The 20709-nt window shown below is 36.3% G+C and overlaps 1 protein-coding gene across 1 annotated transcript; it reads right to left on the bottom strand.

The window, feature by feature from the left end:
- Positions 1-5919: 5919 nt before the first annotated feature.
- Positions 5920-18580, bottom strand: LOC109034659 (optineurin). The gene is made up of 9 exons (XM_019047916.2): positions 18089-18580; positions 16357-16462; positions 14987-15117; positions 13828-13929; positions 12740-12826; positions 10304-10480; positions 9259-9386; positions 7029-7827; positions 5920-6067 (listed from the first exon to the last, which is right to left on the bottom strand). Exons 1-9 carry the CDS (start codon positions 18272-18274, stop codon positions 5954-5956), a joined length of 1830 nt encoding a protein of 609 aa, XP_018903461.2. The 5' UTR covers positions 18275-18580; the 3' UTR covers positions 5920-5953.
- Between the last annotated feature and the right edge of the window lie 2129 nt (positions 18581-20709).

Genomic DNA, 20709 nt, shown 5'->3' with positions numbered 1-20709 from the left:
TTTCACCCCTTTTATCATCTGTTGAACACTGGTTTGAATGTGTGCTCCCAGAAGTACTAGGCAGAATGGAAGGAGCATTACATTTTTTTATATGTTATTGAATAATGGCCTTAACTTTTGTGAATTTAATGGCTACCTGAAGAAAAAATTCAACCCTACTTTTTCCCCTGTTTTCTTGTTGAGGTGACTCGGTGGAACCGAATCTTTCTGTATTTAGAAGAATTATAACTCACAATCAACATTATTATACACGGTTTCTTTACTCTTTTTCGTTGTACAAGTAATGAAAATGCCATAATTTTCATTTCAAATTTTTCAAAAAGATTCTTGATATGTTGATTTGACTTTGACTAAAATTTCAGGAGTTAACTCCAATTGAATGTCCTTGCTCTATAAAGAGTCGAATTTTCTGCCTTTTAAATTCCTTCAAAGCTATACAATTATTGGACTGAACTCCAAAACATTGCGTCCTTATTGTAATGTCTGAAAATTTCTGAGCATAGCTTAATTTATTCATTTCCTTTTCTTTTATTTTGAGGAAAACGGCGAATTATTACGGTTTGAATTTTTCCTAAGATAATCAGCAAATGATAAAGAAAAATCAGTAAAAGCTTTAAGCCACAGTGTTGGTCTGTTTTCTCTACAAAAAATAAAGTTAGTACGATCGAAATTTGTAGAGCATCGCTATTTGAAAAAAAATTTGGATGTAAGAACTCCTATTTCTCACTCATCAATAAAATCCTTTACCTGTACCTTGCAACGAATGGTTTGTATGGTGTCTTTGCCTAGAGTTAGAGACGGGGGTTCCTTTATTGCAAAACACAATGCAATTGAAGTACTCGGTATAAATATCAGCTTTTATTGAAGTTTTGTTATGTTTTTCTTCTTTTCCCCAGGAAAAATTCTAGGAATACTAACCTATAATGTGATGAACAACACAGGTTTCTTTCTTTTCAGAAATTTTGCTACAAGAAATGTCCATTTTTGTTACTGTTCTCTAATTGTAATAAATATTTGTTTCCAAAAGTTGCTACTTATTATCAAAAAAACCTCAAAACATTCAAAACCAGAAAATGAGAGATATCCTGTTATTGGTCCCCGCTTTTCTGGTACTCTTGATAGAAAGAACACCTAAAGGTGTCTTTTTTGAATGATATAATGAGAAGACGTACTCACAGTCCCTCCTTTCCTGGCATAATATGATTCGTCAAGCTCTCTAATGCGGTCAAACTGGTGTGTAATATATCGCATTGATTGGGCAAAAATTCAAAATCTGCCGAGATTTTCGACCTAATCAATGCGATATATGGCATGCCAGTTCGACCACGTTAGAAAGTTCGACTAATCACCTTGATTCAGATGCGAGTCTACCAAAAAGACCTGTTAGCCTGACCAAAATTTCAAAAAATAAAATTGAACCTCAAGAGGCCTCGACCCCATAGGCCGAGAGGAGGGGGGGAGGATGAAAAAATAAATCCAATATTTTAAGAGGGCTTAAAAATTCTATCCGTTCTGCTGTACGACGGTTTACGAGATATTCGCATTTTTCTGGTTGAAAAAAAAATTCACTCTTCATCATGATGAAAAAATCGACCAGCACCAAAATTTTGAAAATTAAAGTTGACCCAAGGGGTCTTCCGAACTCGAGGGCTTATGGGAGGTGCAAAAGTAGATCAAAAGGTTTAAGGGGGCTAGAAAATTTGCTCCACTTTGTCCTGAGAAAGGTGGTTAAAGTAGGCGATATTTGCCAGTTTCTCTTATATACATGATCATATCAAAGCTTTACAGGGTTACACGGATGGATTAAAAAACACTTTCTGTATAAAAATGAGAAACATTTTTACTATATGAAACAAACATTGATCGAAAAAAATAAGGCAACTGAAAATTAAGGTCTTCTGAACAATGCAAGACAATTCTTTGAATATATTAGTTCTAATCTATAAGTTGAATTTTACATTCAAACATAGGATGTAACCACCAAATTTACGTGACTCCTAGGGAATAATGGGCCACTGGACAAGGCACGAATTTCAGCATTCTGCGGGCCGATTATTGAAACTGATAGACAAAGCTATAGACAAAGGAGACATAGGGAGTATAGAGCGATCCTATTGGTTGACATGATTGGTTCTTATAGACTAAGGAAGAAAATGATGGACTAACTGTCAGGTTTCTCGTGCGTTGCCGTTAGTTAGTCTATCACCCACGTCCTTCGTCCATTGCAACCAACCGCTTCCACCAATGGGATCCCTCCAAATCCCTTTTGTCTTCTTTGTCTATAGCTTTGTCTATCAATTTCAATAATCGACCCGCTGATACATGTTACTTAGCCATAATTTCACTCAGAACATGCTGCGCCTAACAAAAATTACCGAAATTAACTCCTTACAGTTCCACTGTTCTGAAATTCTGGTTGAGAAACATGTAGCAAAATGATTAAATTCATACCTCGTCTAGTGGTCTATTGTGAAGCATTCAGGGTGATTCAAAAGTCCCGCACCACCCTTGTAACCCCTGGGGGTCTTGTTCCTTTTCAGAAAGAGCCCCTTATAATCTTGAAGGGACCCAAAAGTCGTTCCTTTTGATCTCACAAAATTTCAAGTCTTTATCTGAATTGTTTCAAAAATTTCAGGGGTGATGCCTGGTGCGGGACTTAAAGATCATCCTGTACAGTAAAAAAAAAAACTAAGAAAGAGCCAAAGTGTGTCTGGGGCTTCCTCCTTGCATAATGCCATTTAAATGGGTATTTTCCTGCGGAAATTATTTTTCAACCCTGCATAGCTTAGTTACAGTGTAAATTAAAATGTAGTAATTATTTGAAATGAGTATACTCAATGCATTAAGATCTAAAGCCTAGTCTGGAAGTGACGAAACTTCACTTGGCACTTCAGTAACAAAAAAATGAGTCAAATCTGATTAAGAACCTTAACTCTATGAACAGAAGATTTAATAAAGAAAAGGGAGAGAAAGAAAAAACTCAGAGGGATAAGAACAAGAGAAATAATCATGCTTTTAATGACTCTGAAGCCACAATTTGACTTCTGAAAGTTGGAAATTTTAGAAGAAATTAGCTCTTTTGCTTAACTGAAGTTCACACAGCACTTGAAAAGAAACAAGCTACTACGCTGTTTGGGGAGAGGTGGTTCTTTTAATCGTGATCTTTTCTTCAAAATGCACTTGAGAGTATTTAGTCAGATTTCATGACAATATTTTTTTAAACATAATGGGTAAGAGGGATATTCATTCAAAGAAAACGGTCATGATAGCTATTAACTGAGCACAGTGTACACTTTTCCACTAAATCAAGGTAGAAAATCGATGATATCACATTCTTGGTAAGCGAAAAAGAGAAACTCATGCAAGTAACTTCTCTTGTGCGCGGTGATCAAAAAATCCTGCACCATCCCTGTAAACTTCAGGATTCCTGCCTTTTTTGCGGGAGGTCTCTGTCCCGTGTTAAGCAACGTTTCCTTCCAAATTTGCCATTAGACCGTTTTTGTCTATCCTGTCTCCCTCATTTCTTCTGTCTCATTCTAAGTTCCAACTCTTCAAGCATGTTAGGCCTTAAGCCGATGCTTGGACAAAATCAAGCGCGCACCATCTCATTTATTCAACATCTTTTTTAGCTGTGCACTGGACAGCTGATGCAATACTGCCTAAGAGATGTTCTTTCTCGGCTTGTATGCCCTCTTCCGTTCACCAGGAATGAGACTTCATGTTCATGTTCATCTTCCTGTAATCCAGTATTGTGAATAAAGTGTGACGTGTTCTCTCAACAGATTTCCAGTGCTGTTCTTGTATGTCCTTTCTCCCAAAAACTAATAATAACTTTCTCTCTTCAAGAACTCAATTAACTATCCGCTATTTCAAATACTCATCAAAGCGCAAATAGTGAAGAACCAATCGAATACCTCGCGACGTGGTATCTCAAAGTGTGGTTTTTCATTAAAATGTGACAGTCTCTCGAAAATTTTGGAGAGTCTCAAAAGTCGTTTTCATCGACCTAGGAGCACCATGAGGTGCTCGCAATATCCTTCCCCAAAACGATGAGCCCTGATTTTGCAACAGGTGATTTTAAAATTAGTCTTAAACACTCCTCAAGTTGATGATTGTTATGGACCAAAGCGATTCTTGCATGTTGGCAACACTGTTTTATCTCCATTTAAAAGTATTAAAAACAATTGATTCTAAAATCAATGAAATGAATATTTTCAATGGATTTAAATGGAGGAATAACAGTGCTGCCAAATTTCAAGAATCGCCACTGATATAGGCTGATGCCAAAATAATGAGAGAGGTAGCGGGTCATCTTCCCTCTTTTATGTGAGGAGGATCGATGATGGACAGGAGTAGATCTTTAAAATGTTAAGGCTGACCCAAAGTGAGAGGGGTGGTTATCCTACTGAGTAATACATTCATCTCTGAGGTTGGAACAAAAAGTTTGAGAGGAATCACTTTCCACCGACTAATTCTTAAAAACAAATGACTCGTGCAATAAGTAATACATTAAAAAATATTTCTCCACAGCCAGGTGATTTGAGCTTTGAACTGATTTACTCTCTTCTGAAATAGCTAATTTAAAAAAGTGTTGGATTTGTATAAAGACAAATCGATGGCCAAAATGCAAAACCGCATATTGCTATTGCGTTTATTTCAATATTTCCGCTCGTATTTCATTTTCTCAAAGAGAAACGATCCAACTTTATAGCTTGAAATATTTACAGAATATTCTGCTGACAAAAAATATCACAGCAATTTTCTTGGAAGCATTTTGACGAGTTCTTTCTTTTTTTTTTAAAAAAAAAAACTGAGTAAGACAGAGTAAGTCTGCAACGTTGCAAATGGAGGTATGAGGGATCGTACTTTGGCCATCAATCTGACCAGATCTGAGAAATGCAACTGCATCTTCTAGGGTGAAAATTTCCGTATTTCTCTGCAAATGCACAGAGGGAGAGAATCTGGACATTTTTGATCAACTATGACTCTAAAACCTCAAAAATTTAAGGATTAGTCCTGAAGTGCCATAACAAAAATTCACATGTTGAAGAGAAACGAAGCTTAGGTGTTGGTAAAAAGCGAGGAAAATTTTTTCCCAGAAGATACAGTCCCTTCTTACAGAGCTGGTCACGTATTTTAAGAGCTCGAAGCTGTTAATATGATCCCAAATAGTCCATAACATTCTTCACCTCTGGATCAAGTTGATTGAAAATAATGTCAACATGAAGCTATGAAAACAAATTTCTCCATTGCAATGTTTCAAAATCTGTGCTCCTATCTAATTCTTTGAAGAGAGCATAACTGGACATTTTTGTACGGAGTTTTTCTAGAGTACTAACAAAAAAGCAAAGGAAAAGCACACCAAATTTTACGTAAAAACGATGATTAGTCATTCTTTTAACAAGTAAAACTAGGCAGAGAATCTGCATTGTTATACTTGCGGTGCTTGGAAAAAACGCCTTAAGAATATTTAGGAGTTCCAAAATTTCCTCGAATAGAATGTTTCTTTTTGAGGTGAGCTGCCCGATTGAAATTTTAAAATAATTAAGATCTGGACATGTGTGAAATTTTCTGTGAAATAAGAGCATATTCTAAAATTCCCCTGAAAATTCATATTTTTTCAAGGAAAACTTGGCAACGTCTGAAAGCTTGTGCAGCGTTGTTCTTAAGCACAGCATTACAGGTGTGTGGTTGTGTAGTTTAGCCGTAGATTAATATAAATCTGTACAGTTACTTCAAAGTAATCTATGGGACAGGACTAAAAGCCATTAACTATAAAAATATTGTACATGAAAACAGTTTGATCACTAAAATTGCGCGGAGAGGTTAGCTGGACGTTTGACATCATATTACATACTTACAGAAAGAAGAGGGAAATATAGTAAAATAATAATCAAATGAAATAAAAAATACATAGACAAATGAAGAAACAGCCACATGTTCCAAAAACGATTCATTCCGGCAATTCTAAACACTGGCAGATGTGTCGATTACACATATCAATGGTATCAAAAGTCTTATCGCACCCCGGTTTAATACAGCTAAAATGCTGGGGCTCACCATCAGTCTGAAACAGAAAAAATTAAACCTTTGAACATATGTTTGGTTTACTTCATGTATAGTTATGAAATGAATGAAAATAAGTGAACTTTGAAATAGTTCTACCCCTAGAGAGGGAACATGATCTTCAGGAAAAATTGAATGGTAGATGTTCACGAAGTCGAATTGTCAAATAACAGAGAGAAATCTCAACTTAGGTAGCCTTTAGTCTTAGCCGCTTTACCGCATAACACAAAGTATGCAGAAAAATGTGAGGTACATAAGCGATTTCAAGTGACTTGATAGTGATTTCTTCAGTAACTTTCCCAAATTAGTCAATAATTTATTGTAGGTAAGTTTTAATTTTTTAAGTGAATTTGCAAATTTTGTTTCTGTACCTTCAACAAATCATCAAAGGGCACCTAAAGTCACAGATTTTTAAGATCTTACTCCTGTACTCTCTTCAAAAATAAAGATACATCCTCATATACATTTTTTTAAAACGTTTCTTTCTTTTAAAATCGATCCTTTCTTAAGATTATGATTTTTAAAATCAAATTTTCCAGGGGCTTAGCGAAAATTTTTCTTCTGTGTATGTTTTTTTCCTTGGTGACAAGAGTCATGAATTCGTCTTACTTGTTTTTCTACATTTACCCTTGAGACAATGTACAGAGGCCGATGGAATTTTTGACTTGCGCAGGATTTTGTCTTAACTGTATGTACACAGTTTGACTTGGTGAGATTTCACCATATTGCACTAATTTTTGAGGTGGTTTCTTTGCAAATCGTTTATCATTCTTATTACCATTTTATGACCTCTTTAACTTTGTTTTTTTCTTCAATTGACTAGGGGATAAGGCTTGTTTGTCCAGCCATAAGCATATCTGGAACGTATTAAAGGAATAAAGATCTCTTTTCCTTGCTGCACAAAACCTTTTGAACTACGTAAAATTTTCTCATAATTTAGAAAAATAGTTTATAAATCTTACCAAATCGGATTCCAGATCTACAGGACCATACTGGCCAAATTCAGAATCGTTCCATTGCGGTTGACTCCATGCAGTTTTTTGAGGAAGCTGTGTATCGCTGGGCACCAGACGTACTGTCTTGCGTGGCTGCGTTTCTTCTCTACGCATCATTTGACGCATCATCTCTTCCTCCCTTCGGAACTCTCTTGGATTCTCATACCTTTGACTTTCTTCACTTTGGGACATTTCTTGACCTAAAGTGACTTGCTTCTGCAGTGTTTGAACCATGGACTGCAATGTTTCATTTTTAAGCTTCAGTTCGCTCAATTCTGATGCTAAGTTCTCCTTGTTTTTCTTCTCAGCAAGGAAGTCTGCTCTGAAAATATCTGCTTGCTCTTGCAGCACGCTCACTTTCTCTGAGTCACACTGAATGTTACCCAGCTGTTCGGATAACATATTGATTTCTCGCACTTTGCTCGCAACGACCTCATCTCGCAGGACAAGCTGATTGCTCAAATCGGTAACTTTGGAGTCGTAAGTTTTTCGCAAACTTTCGATTAAACATTTGCTGTCCAGCTCTTTTTCTGCTGCTTCTTTCCTATAGCTTTCAAACAAGTCTAACAATTTCTGATAGTCTTGAAGCAAATCAGCGTAGTTCTTGTTCAGCTTGTCAAGCATTTTCTTCCTTTTGATGGATTCTTTTTGTTCCTGTGTCAGAAGTTTCCGTAATTCAACTATTTCAAGGGAAGCTTCATTTTCAGTTTTATTGTAAGGCACACTGTCTGTTTCATCAGGTAGCACCCAACTATCGAGATTCGTGCTGTAACATAGGGATTTTAGAATGTCGTTATACATACGAGACTCAAAGAGCGACCACCATTTTCAGCGTAGCAAATGCTTCAGAGTAGATTTTTTTAAGTTACTTAAAAAAAATATAAAATTGTATTCTCAATAGAAAAATAAGTTTTAAGAGTCTAAGGGTAAGTTAGAGAATTATTTTCAGAGAGGTTTATTTCGGTACTGTGTCAAATTAGTGTTAAAATTACTTGATAATTTGACTGTTTCAAGCCACCATCGTGGCGGATTAAGTTTTTAAAAACCTAGCTTTTTTAGAAAACCATGATTTTTGAACTGTAGACTTAAGTTTTCATACTTCTGGCTTGGTTTGATATTATTGAATATCAAACTGAAGACAATAAATTAAATAAAAACAAGGGAACACTTTCAATTAAGAACCTGATATTAAAACATATTGCTAGGAAAAGAATGAATGAAATAGTTGTCTGCAAGGCTCCAGCAGAAATTATGTGTTCCCTTTCTATTTTTTGGCAATGAAGGATGCTAGGAATGAATTTTTTCGTTTGCATGTATTAATTATCTCTATTGCTTGAGTGAGGAAGTGAAAATAATGTAAAGAGTTCAACCGACACTTGAAGTTGACATTTTTACAAGAGAGCAAAAAATTCTGGCCAGAGCTGAATATTGCTGCAAAAGAACACATGTCAATGGTGAAACTTCCAAAGCATGTATGTCATTCAGGATTTTTGAAAATATTCACTCTCATTTAACCAATCAACATCATTCCTTAGAGTGTTCACAGAATTTTCTTCATGCACGAGAAAAATAATCACAGGAGTTTTTCAGCATTGACGTTGAGTAGTTTTCACCTAACGAATAAAATATGTCAAAAAGTCTGCAACGTCGCAAGCTGAGATATATGGTTTGGAAGTTTCAGCGTCAATATACATTTTTCCATTTAGTAGTACATGTACCAACCTTTAACTTTTTTTTATCAACTGCAAAGTAAAATGAGGCACCAAGAGCGATCTCTCAAAAGAGATTAGTGTTCGAATCTTACAAAGGAATTTAAAGACCATTTTGGCCTGCTTCATCAATATTTAAGGGCCAAAATATTTATTTTTCTAAAATAATTCATGATGATAACCAGATGTCTTTCGGCACCTTAGAATTGAGCTTTTTCTAACTGAACACAAAGTTTCATAGCTTTCCATTACCCAGTGAAATCCTGCCTGAGAGGTCCTTAATAGATTTCAGTATCGATCAAAAGAGTTCATCTGTGTTCCTGCCTATTCATAGCAAGCTGACCTTGAATACTTAGGCCCCAACTTCAGCCACAATTCTAAGTTTTTAGGCACCAACAAAAAATATTTAGGCACATTTTGCACATGGCATCGATCGGATTTGAATACTTAAAGAGATCACTGTAATAAAGAAAAAACTTAGTACTTACTTCTCAGGTTCATTATTTAAAATTTGACCCAATTGTTTAAAGTCTTCTTTATGCCGAGTAAAATTCAAGTATAGATTGTGATACAGCTGACTTTTTTCTAGTGAACTTGGTTCATCTTCACTGTTAGACTAAAGGAGGAATAAAAAAACAAAATGATAAAAATAGGCTTTGTCCATTACAAATCAGTTAACACACAGGCAAATTACACAAGGAGCAACTGTTGCAAACTTCACCTGGAGCAAGAATAAAATTTATCTCTGATGGAAAATGGCTCAAAAATTATGATGATTGACATCTAACGACTGAAGCCGGAAATTTACTCTGCATATGACAATCTGCATTGACATGCGGGTATTCTGAGCTTCCTACTTCGAAAAGAATACCAAGGCAAATATTGAAATTGATATGGATGAGTCAACGCAGATTTATGAAATGTCCTAAAACTAGAAGTTTTCCCTTTCGCTCATGAGTACTATCAGACTATCTGTACATAATGAAGTTGATGTGGATATGAACAATGCGATTTGACTTTTCACAGGTCTCCATAGTCCATGAGAAAAAGGCCTTTCTCGCACACAGTCATAACCAAAATAACCTTGTAGGAATGTAAATTTCAAGGACTTCAAGATAAAGTTAGCCAATTACCAAAAAACAAAGGAAATTGAACGACTTGAAAATCTGAGAAAAATCAAATGCATTCTTAGGGTTGTATTCATAGTCATTCCTCAAACAGTTTCCTCCCGTCATATCTTTTTTTCATTTTCCGATTCCCTTAATTTTCCTTGACGTTTGATCAAAACCTCCCCAGTTTTATTTTTTCTCTTCTAACCATGTTGCTTTTTCCTAGTAAAAGGCAAAATTTTCACTTCTAGAAATTCGAATCACAGAAACTTAAAAGTTGTTTGCCCTCTCTTGAATGGCACCAGCTGAAGTTGTTCAGCCGAGGTGCTGCTCTGAAAATTTCTTGACTTCTCCGGGTTGCCGCAAATTTCCAGACTTTGTTGGTTTTCTAGACCGGCGGAAGCCGTGAAAACAGTAGACTCACCGATTTTATAGCTTTTAACTGCGCTTGTGTCTTGTTCAATTCAATCTGAAGCCTTGAATTTTGTGCTGTCAGCTTTTCAACATCGATACTTAGCTGCCTCCTTGCTCTCTCGGCTGTCTCTAGGTTTCTAGTCAGCTGAGTCACTACGCTTCCAAGTTCTTTTTCTTTCTCCATTTGCTGAACAAGAAAAGAAAAAAAAAATATTTCATAGAGCAACTGCAAGAATCAACCACTTTTGTGGGTTCAAAGTTTGCAATTTTGGAAAATTTTTAGTCTTAAATCAAAGAGTAGAACTTGAGTTTAAAAAATCCAAACATTTGCTGCTTTCTTCAAAAGTAAATGCATTTGAATTCTTCTACAACTCGACAAATGGACCGAGTGATGTTTAAAACTGTCTTCAAGCACAAAGCTCAGTAAGGCAGTGGCATGGCTTGCTTTGCGATATATCGATTGATCTGCCATTTAAACCTATGAGAAAGGACCGATGAACAGAGTATTTGCATCGAACACCTAATAATCGATTCTTTATCATAGCTTCAAAAGGGAAAATATCAATAATCGATCATTCACGCCTCGCCACTGCAGTAAGGATGTGTTATGTTCCACAGAAGAGGAACTTCAGTGCCAGAAAACTCAAAATTATACCACGTTTTGTAATGCAGAACTACTATTTCAGGGTAATTTTAGAAACATCGCATGTACCTTTGGTTGCCCTATGCAGATAGTTGATTTTATGGACAAGCCAAAAATAGTAGTTCCTTACTGACAAATGTAGTCCGATTAAGGTAGTGGTAATATGTACTGTTTATGGAGTGGTTTCAGAATACTCTTGCACAAAAATGCCCAAACGCATGCGAAGCACTTTGAAGTTTCGAGGAAGAAGTCTCGAGAGAAGTTCATTTAAAGTTTCATCTCACTGCAGTTTTGCGAGGAATTAATTAGAAGCTCGAATTTGTCATATTTGACATTTGAAATTAATGAATTAAAATGCGGTTTCATGCCCCCCCCCCCCCCCCCCACAGGCGAAAAATGAACTGCACTCCTCTCGATTTATTCATCAGGATCTGAGAGAGTATTTTATGTTGAGAATTTGAATTTCAAATGACTAAGTAGAGATCTCTGTTGCAGACTTCCTGTCATACTTAACTGTTTCCTGGCAAAACTAATCAACGGAATTTCTAGAAATCGAGTTTTCTTCTCCGTTGGCAGAATATTCTGTAAAAACTTTGAGCTATGTGTTGGCTTGTTTCTCCTCAAAAAATAAAGCATGAGCAGACATTTTGAAACACCGAAAAGGAGATAAGTGGTTTCATACACATTTCAGCTATCAATTTGTTACGACCCGTTATTACACAGGTTGATTACCCAAAAAAAGACCGTTGCATTTGGTCGGAGTAAAGAAAAGGGGTGTTTGTGTTGGAAAATGGCTAAAAAATCACATTCAATTTCCAACAAAGACCTAAATTTGAGCCAACTTGAGAAAAGTTGCTCTCTTAAAAATTTGCCTCCTTGTCTTTCTATTTTCAAGGACGGTCTTTGGTAAACATTTTATAGATCAGTGCACTTTAAAAGTTTTTTTCTTGATCCTATTTGGAGGACAAGACTTATTCTTGCCGTTTGGTACATGTAAACAGATCATCCGTGCCAAGGCGCAGAAAATTCTCAATGGACATGATAAAGCTTTTCGCAGAATTGTCGTGAAAATCAGGTTTTTCTTTTTTTCAAGATTGGCAATTTGCAAAAGAAGAGCAAAATAAAAATGGCCTTTGCAAAGAAAGTTTTTTTGTTCGATGTTTTTGGCCTCTTGTAAAATCATACCTTTGGCACACATCTGCTCTAGAATTGCAATTCTAGAAGCTGATGCCTATTCTGCGGTGCTGAGGAAAACGCCTTGTGAGCCTTCAGAAGTTGCCAAATTTCCTGTGATAGTGCACGGATATTTCAGAGTGAATTTCTTCAACAATTTGATTAGAGGTATTGGAAAATTTCGGGGAATTTCAGGAGTAGGGAGATAAGTACATATCCTCAAAAATACACATTTTATACAGGAAGACTTGGCAAAATTCAAATGTTCATTTGGCGTTTTGTTTTTTCTTATTACCTACAGCATAGCAGTATTACACCTACACTGCACAGCACGTAAAAGAGTATATGACATTTTAATTCGCATGTGTGATGTCGTTTTTGAGAGAACTCATTGCGTTGCAAAAAACGCGGAGCTTAAAAAAATTTGCACACCTGGTAAGAATTCACAAGACTGATGAAACATTAAAAAAATCAGGCATTGTGGGGAAACATTCCACCATTGAACCTGATACTGTCCTAAGACATTTTGTAAGGTGAATCAGCAGACCATTCGACAAACACAAAATTTCATGATATGATTGCAAAAAACCTGCTGGATATCTGAAGGAGAAAAAAAAGAAAAATACAAACCTGCTGAGCTCGTTTTTTTTCACGCACGGACATCTGCACCAATTTTTCATTGAGTTCTATTTCCATGATCGCTTTCTCAGCTATTAACTGGGGAAAAAGAGGGTGATAATTTAGTCAATGAGACAACACCAAACAAATGTAGGTAGATAAGAGAATCTTCCCCTGATATACTTCTTAAACACACTTGAAAATGTAGTACATAGAGGGAAAAATTCCTTTGTAAAGTTTTATCAGGACAAAGTTAAAAGAATTTGAGAACAGTAGAACAGAGTGTCTATTTAAATTGGCTGGCCAAAAATCAGTAATTTTTAGTATATTCCCAAGAAATTCAGTGCCTTCAACCAAAAATTTCAGTACCTCCACTGGACAAAATTTGAAAAATGTCGAATTTGAAACTCTCCCTCGATTTGCAACGAAAGTGACGTTGACATTAAATTTTATTGGTAGCTTGATGCACAACCGCTATCTTGCGGGCAACTACAACTCTGAGAATCAATGTGCAGGGGATTGCATACTTTCCAGGCTATATTAAAAACTACGCAAGGTTTGGAGGAGAAATTCCAGATCTCCTTGCAGAATTTCTGCACTTTTTCACTACTTCCTGTCCGCCTTTGCAAAATCAGTACTGTTTCCGGATTTACCGGAAATTACAGACTAGTAGACACCTTTGAGGAGATACCTAAACTTGTTTTATTTCATCCTGTTTTAATTTTAGTACTGTTAACTTTTGGCTAAAGTATCACAGGTGCCATTCTTGTTTGGACGCCATGTTGCTGGACATAACCAAATTATTTTAATTTTTTTCTTGAAACTTTTGCACTATCTTTCGTGAAAATCTCAGGGATTGATCTTTTCAATAGAAGTAATATTGGGTAAAACTTTAAGGTGATTTTGTTAATTAGTTTCTCCGTAAAAATTTGACAAGTTTGAGAGGTTTGCACCACCTATTTTTCCCTGAGCCCCGCATTTTTTCACCAAAAATATGAGGTGCACAAAAAATGCAAGACTACCTTAAAAGCAGGTAAATATGATGCTTACAGTGGCTGCAAAAAAAATTGGAAAAAAATGTATTGTACTCTAATGCATACCTCGTTCATTTTTGAGTTTCTTAAATTATCAACTTTCGTGTTTTCTATTTCTGTCTTCAGTCTTTCCAGATTTTCTTTCAGCTCTTTGTTCTCTGAAGTAAGCTGCAACAAGTCATTTATCATAGAATGAAGTGAATGAGAGGAAAAAATCATGGTTAGTGAAAAAACACAAATGACCAGATGACAGGGTCAGAAATAAAAATAACCTAATTCACTCTCTCATCAAAACTTCATGTAAAGCATGTTAAAGGGACACATCATTAATTTCCCTGTTAGACTTTTAAGAGTGCAATACTTAAGCGCTATTCATGATCCTTGATTAGACAATTTAGCTTGACACAAAACAATAGGGTAGTTAGACATTTTACCCAATTTTTCTAACCCAATACTAATTATAGGCCAAAATCTTTCATCCAGAGTATACTTGGGCCAATTCTTCTTATTCGCTTATCATAATGTCCACAATTTTTTTATCCACGTTTTCTGTGATCCAAAAGAAAAGAAGTAACAGTGCAAAAGCTGTCAGATGTATCATGTTACCAAGGTAATTTTTCAATTCAAATGCCATGGTTGATAAGATATTTTAACCTCGAGTTGATGAGTTTAACCTTCGATTCCAATGAAGGAATGAGATTCTAGAAATAAGACTAAAACACTTGTGAGATGGTGCATAGGCAAAAGAACTTAAATCTCCGAAAACTCGAAGTGTAAGTCAGAGTTGCCATGATTTCTTCAATTTCAAATCCCCTAATTTTCCTTGAATTTTTCCTGACTCCAAAGTTTTTTAATTCCCTGACTTTTGAACAAAATTTCCACCATTTTTTTTCATGCCATGACATTTGCTAAACTTTGGACTTTACTTGTTCAGAAATTACATTATGGACAAAGCAGTCAGCGGCTAGTTAAAAGATGACAAGCATTAAAAATGCACAGAAAGGGTAAACAGTTGGTAGATCAGTGATATATTTTAACGAATTGATGATGTGTTAGAAATTCTCTGACTTTTCCCAGTTTTTCGGACCACCATTGTGATGAGGGTCGTTGTTTAGATGAGTATTTCAGGAAAAAATCTGATTAAAAAATAATAAATAAAACAAAATCTGTCACAACAGTTTGAAATTCACAGTTCAAAAAGCACAGTTTAGAAAGATACTGATACCTTAAAAATAAGATCCTTGGTCTCTTCAAATTTCTTTTTGTGGTTGTTGTGCACTGTCAGGACTTCATCTCGCCACATTATAAGGGTGTTGAACTGGTGCTTCATTTCTACATTATTCTGATTTAATTTTTCTGTGCAGAAAAAAATACAAAATGCAATATTAATTCTTCCATGTATTCACGCATAATGAAGAACTTTTTTGCTATCCACAAGCTAAATTTTTCCTCATTTCTGACAAATCCAAACTGTGAGTAAAGGAAACTCACCTTTTTCTTAATTCTCTTAGAAATTACCCTCTGCTATAGATACAAATTTGCAAGAGACATACCAATAGCTGAGGAACAATACTGCTTACCTGCAAACTCACGATTTTGGAAGACAAAGAAGGAACTTTGTCACTTTTGTAATTCGGTGATTAGATTTCCAGTTTTTTTATACATTACAGCATCTTTATAGAGCTCCTACGCGGCATTGGAAAAAAATAAACATATCAGTATGTGTGTTTAATACCGAAGAATGCGGCAACGTTGCTGACTCATTTTGGACAAAATTGTTAGTCAGGCAGTATGGTTCCTTGGCCACCGATACGTAACAGGGATTGGCATTCTATTGTGAATGAAATTTCCTGAAAATGGAGATGTTGCACGCATGAGGAATTTGCAATTTGACTGTTGATTCTGATGTAAAAGTTTGCGAGAAACACGATGGTGCCACTAGTTTTCTCTGATATCAACTCCAAAGCTCAAAAAAAGCTCTCAAGTTGAGGCCAAAATGGAGGTGATATCCCACGCTTTCCTGAGAATCCACCTCTACATTAAGACAAACTCTCCATGCAAAGATAGGGAGCAAATACATTATTGACAAGGCTGCCACTTTATTTGGAGACTCTAAAATTGAAAACACGGCATCACTGCTGGTGTATTTGCTCCCTATCTTTGCATGGAGAGTTTGTCTTGATGTAGAGGTGGACTCTTGGGATAGCGTGGGATATCCCCTCCATTTTGGCTTCAACTCGAGAGCTTTTTTTGAGATTGGGAGTTGATTTCAGAAAAAACCAGTGGCATCATCGTGCTTTTCACGAACTTTTACATGAGAATCATTGGTTAAATCGCAAATTCCTCACACATTCAACATCTCCATTCTATGAAAAAAAGTTCACAAGTTAGCTGAGAAATTGATATTTGATGCTATTGATGATTGGTCCCCCCCCCCCCTGGACCACTCTTTGTAAGTCAGGTAGTCGCCTGAACTTTTTTTTGAGCTATGGAAGTTCTGCAGACCCCTTTGACCCCTTGATACAATGCCCACAACTGAAAGTTCTGAGGTTCCGCCCATGGTGTCAAACTAAACAATCCAGCATTTAATGATACCTTTTAGCTCCAAGTTTTCTTTCAGCAGCTCATTAAGCCTTTTCTCGATTTCTTCTGGATTGGTGTTGTTCAGAGTATTGATCGGTTTGTGCAACAAATTATTTATCTGGAAGAAAAAGAACAGCGATTTGAATGTATCAGAAAGACAAAGCACAGAGAATGAGCTGAAAATGAAGTGAATGATTTATACTAATGGGGTTGACTATCAATCAATGTTATGTATCAATAAATTTTTAAATTTTCTGACCTTGGAACAATTTTTTTTTTTAATTTTGTAGAACTTTCAGGGTGTCTACAAAAACATGCTGGCCAAAAATCAGTACTTTTCCGGTGCTTTTTCAGGACATTCCCAAGAAATTCAGGAGCTCCCCAACAGTAAAATTCAGTACATTTTCAGGACCTTCATTTGACGAAATTCAAAGAATTTCAAAAATTTTAACTTCTCGCTCAAACTGTGGCAAAAATGACAAAAATTCAAGACCTTTTTGCGGAATTTCTGCACTTTTTCAGTATTTCCGGACCACCCTTAAAAAATCAGTACTATTTCCGGACTTGTAGACAGCCTGACTTTGGACAAAATTTTCACTTCTACGGATTCAAAGTACAGAAAAGGGCACTTAGAGGTTCTTCGCCCTCCCTCAAATGACACCAGCTGAAATTGCTGAGCCGGTGTGCAACCTACCTGCAAAATTTTCTTACTAAAGTTACCTTCAATTCTTTCCAGGTTTTCGAAACCACCAAAAACCCTGATTAAGGTAAAACATGATCTTTATGATTCAGTATTTTTGCAAAGCACAAATACCTTGAGAAGGATACGTTTGCTTACGTGCGATACCTTTAATTGGACCACATTAAGCAGAAAGGAACCAAGCCACATTAGCTATTGCCAAATTTAATTGGAAAATTCAATGCTTTACAAGAAAACATTTGTGTGGATTCCTTTGAGAATTAGAAGGAATTTGCTTCGCACTATGCAGAAAATTCACTGAAATTTGCACAAAAATCCACACGACCGTTTTCATGTTAAAAATTAAATTGCCCAATTAAATTTGGCGATAGCTGATAAGACTCGGTTTCTTTCTGCTAAACGCGGTCCATTTACCTAATTGAGGCTTTCAGATGATACTCATACTTACAAGAGAAAAATTTTATCAGCGTGACAATTTGTAGAGGCCTGAAAGACGCAAGGGATCTTGCTGTTAATTATTGGAACACTCTCAACCTAAGATAGATGGTGAGATTAAGTAATAGGTACTGACTCGTCTCTACCTAAAATCTCTCTCGTCTAAAAACATTAAAACTTTTCCAGGCAAAAAGAACAGCTGCTTGATAACTGATACACTGAGTAAAAATTACTTGCTTGCACCTTGTCATGGATGAGCTCCTTAAATTTCACAAGGCTGCTGAGAGACACCATAGAAAATTGGCTGGTGGACAGGAAAGCGGTGTTGATTAATTAATTAAATGCAAATTAATCAACTCTCTCCCTCAGCCTGTCCTTCGAACAGGATCAAAGGAATTGCTCTTATCTTTAAAACAAGTTCATAGACCAACTGTCAACTGGTAGCATTAATAATGACATGAAATTATGAAGCATAGAACATGTGTGATAATTGCAGTGCTCGGATTCGTACCCTGCGCTTAAGGCCCAGCCATTTCGGTTCGTAAACAGAGTGTGAACTACTTGCAATACAAGAAAATTAAACTTTATAGAGAGAGGGAGATTACAAACCCGTGATTCGAAGTTGGTCAACTTAGCGACAAATTTAGATGGGTCAGGAAACTCCGGTAAAGTTGACTCCATCAGCAGGCTTGGATCTGTCTCAGGCGTTTCGGCATTAGGTTTGTCTGCTGTTATTCGTTCCAGCACGACGAAAGAGTTATCTGAGAAAATTGATGTTGGTTCTGGATTGCTCATGGTGAGGATGAATTTCAACAATAGTGTTTGATCTGTAAAAACAACTTCCTTATCACCAGAAAATTATGGTCAGTCAGACACAGGGCTTGCACTGCATGGTTTCAGCACTACACTCCAATTCCTTAATTACAGAACGAAATGCAGTTAATCACAACATACTGACAGATAATTAGAGACGTTGGGTGAAAAGAGAACAAGTATAAAATCACTGAATCAGAACTTAATTAAAAGGAATTTCAACCTGCCGTAAACAGGGAACACGACGGAATTTTCTTGTGTTTTTTTATGACTTTAATGACATCATAAAATCAGCTGATTGCTGCAATGGCAATTAAAATTCCACTAAAACTAAAATTCATGCTCATCTTGTTTGAGATTTCAAAAAAAAATATCAATAATTTTGTGCCAACTAAAAAATTCCAAATAAATATTTGTTCTTCTTTCATGTGTTTAATTATTTTATTGCGAGAGAATAATGAAGATTAGTCTTCAAAACATTATTAAGATTAGTGAACAATTAATGTATAAGTTGGTACTCAAAATATCTCATGAGTCACACTATTTTCCCCAAAAATTCTCTAGCCGGTGCAAAATGTAATCATAATTTAAAATACTTCGCAAAGTTTACTGTTATTCGGCTAGTTTTTAATACTAATAAAATATTCTCCTAAATTTACAGACCACACTGATCCGATGTAAAAAGTTTCGTTTTTCATTTCCATGACAAGCCGGCAATGTGGACAAAGACATTCCGGCAACCTTGCATCTTGAGCCCCTTTGATGTTTACTCTTGAGAAGGAAAGAGGCATGAAAAGTTGCAGAATCCCCAGCAACCATCCGCGTCGGTCACCGGTCAACGATGCATCTTCTTTTCAACAACAATAACGCTACCCTTATATACTACTTATTTCCGGCTCCAATGAATCCGCTCGGATGGCTCAATGGGTAGAGCACTCGCCTGCCACAGTGAGGATGCCGAGTTCGGTTCCCGAAACTGGAAATTTTTTTTTTTTTTTCCAATCTGTAAAATCCCCCAATCATGATTCTTCGTCCAAATAAGTCACAAAACTCATTTTTACAACAATTAATTTAATATTGAAAATAGTTAGCTCAATCAGCGACTTTTACTGACTTAGCGGTTAGGTCAAAACTCATTTTTACAACAATTAATTTAATATTGAAAATAGTTAGCTAAATCAGCGACTTTTACTGACTTAGCGGTTAGGTTCGGTTAGGTTAGGTTAGGTTAGGTTAGGTTAGGTTAGGTTAGGTTAGGTTAGGTTAGGTTAGGTTAAGTTAGGTTAGGTTAGGTTAGGCTAGGCTAGGTTATGGTTAGGTTAGGTTAGGTTAGGTTAGGTTAGGTTAGGTTAGGTTAGGTTAGGTCATCAGCTCTTTAATAAATTAGTGGCATTCTGTTCAACTAATGTTTTTCAACAAAAAAAAAAAATTAATGTTTCACTCAACTTAAATTTTTTTAATTTCCGACTTTAAAAATTACAATCCTACTGTTTTTTTCGAAATTCCCGCGCTAATCTACGAGATAGCATCCGAATAGTCAATGGTCATCGGTCGATTACCGGTGCGCTCGTGGCAACTTTTCAACGCCTCTTTCCTTCTCAAAGTGCTTAATCAGCAGCTTTTGCTATTGTTTTGGTTTTGTTTGTCCTTTTGCTCTGATCGGTGATAAGCATAATTTGTGAAGTACCAAATTAAAATAGGAGATTCAGCCGCATAAAAATCTCTTGAATCATGGCAGGAATTAAAGGTATTTGGTTTTTAGATATATCGTCAGAAATACTCCTACGATTACACTCCAAACTTTATTCAAGGCAGTGGCATAGCTACAGCTTTGAGGTTATCCTAAGTAGACTCTCTCAGTCTCTATCTGCAGAGAAAATAATCTCCACAACAAAAATCACTCTCTACCACACCTTTAGAGGCACTAGCTCTTGCTCTCAAGACTGCTTAGCAGCCCAAATTCAGAGCAGGTTTTCTTGTTAAAGTTCTGCAGTGTCATAAGACGTCGCTCTACAGAGGCTATTATCGAACATTCAGGGTAGTCCTCAGAGATTGTAACCTTTTCTCATCTAATTATCTTGTGCCTGGACACTATTTTTAGAGGAGCAAGTATTGGGCCTGAATTTTTCATCGAAAACACTTGTTTCCATGTCTAGGCTCCAGACGTGCGTGTTAGTTAATTGTGAGCTAGAGAGAAGTGGAAAGCCGAGTGATCATCCAGATGGACCCCATTCCAATGGATGTACATAAATGAAAAGGAACTCTAATCATCCTGATATGTGTCTTGAGATCTATAAGAATACTTGTATGACATGGCTCACGTCTCAATGCATACAGTTCCTTTTGACTTAAATGCGTCTGCTTGGACACTTATGAAACAAGATAGCCACCTCGTGGTAATCCATTGTCATCTTCCA

The sequence above is a fragment of the Bemisia tabaci genome, chromosome 8, assembly GCF_918797505.1.
Source record: "Bemisia tabaci chromosome 8, PGI_BMITA_v3".
In the NCBI taxonomy this organism is placed as follows: domain Eukaryota; kingdom Metazoa; phylum Arthropoda; class Insecta; order Hemiptera; family Aleyrodidae; genus Bemisia; species Bemisia tabaci.
Note: the sequence above shows the minus strand (reverse complement) of the source record. Positions and strands in the feature narration are given on the sequence as shown.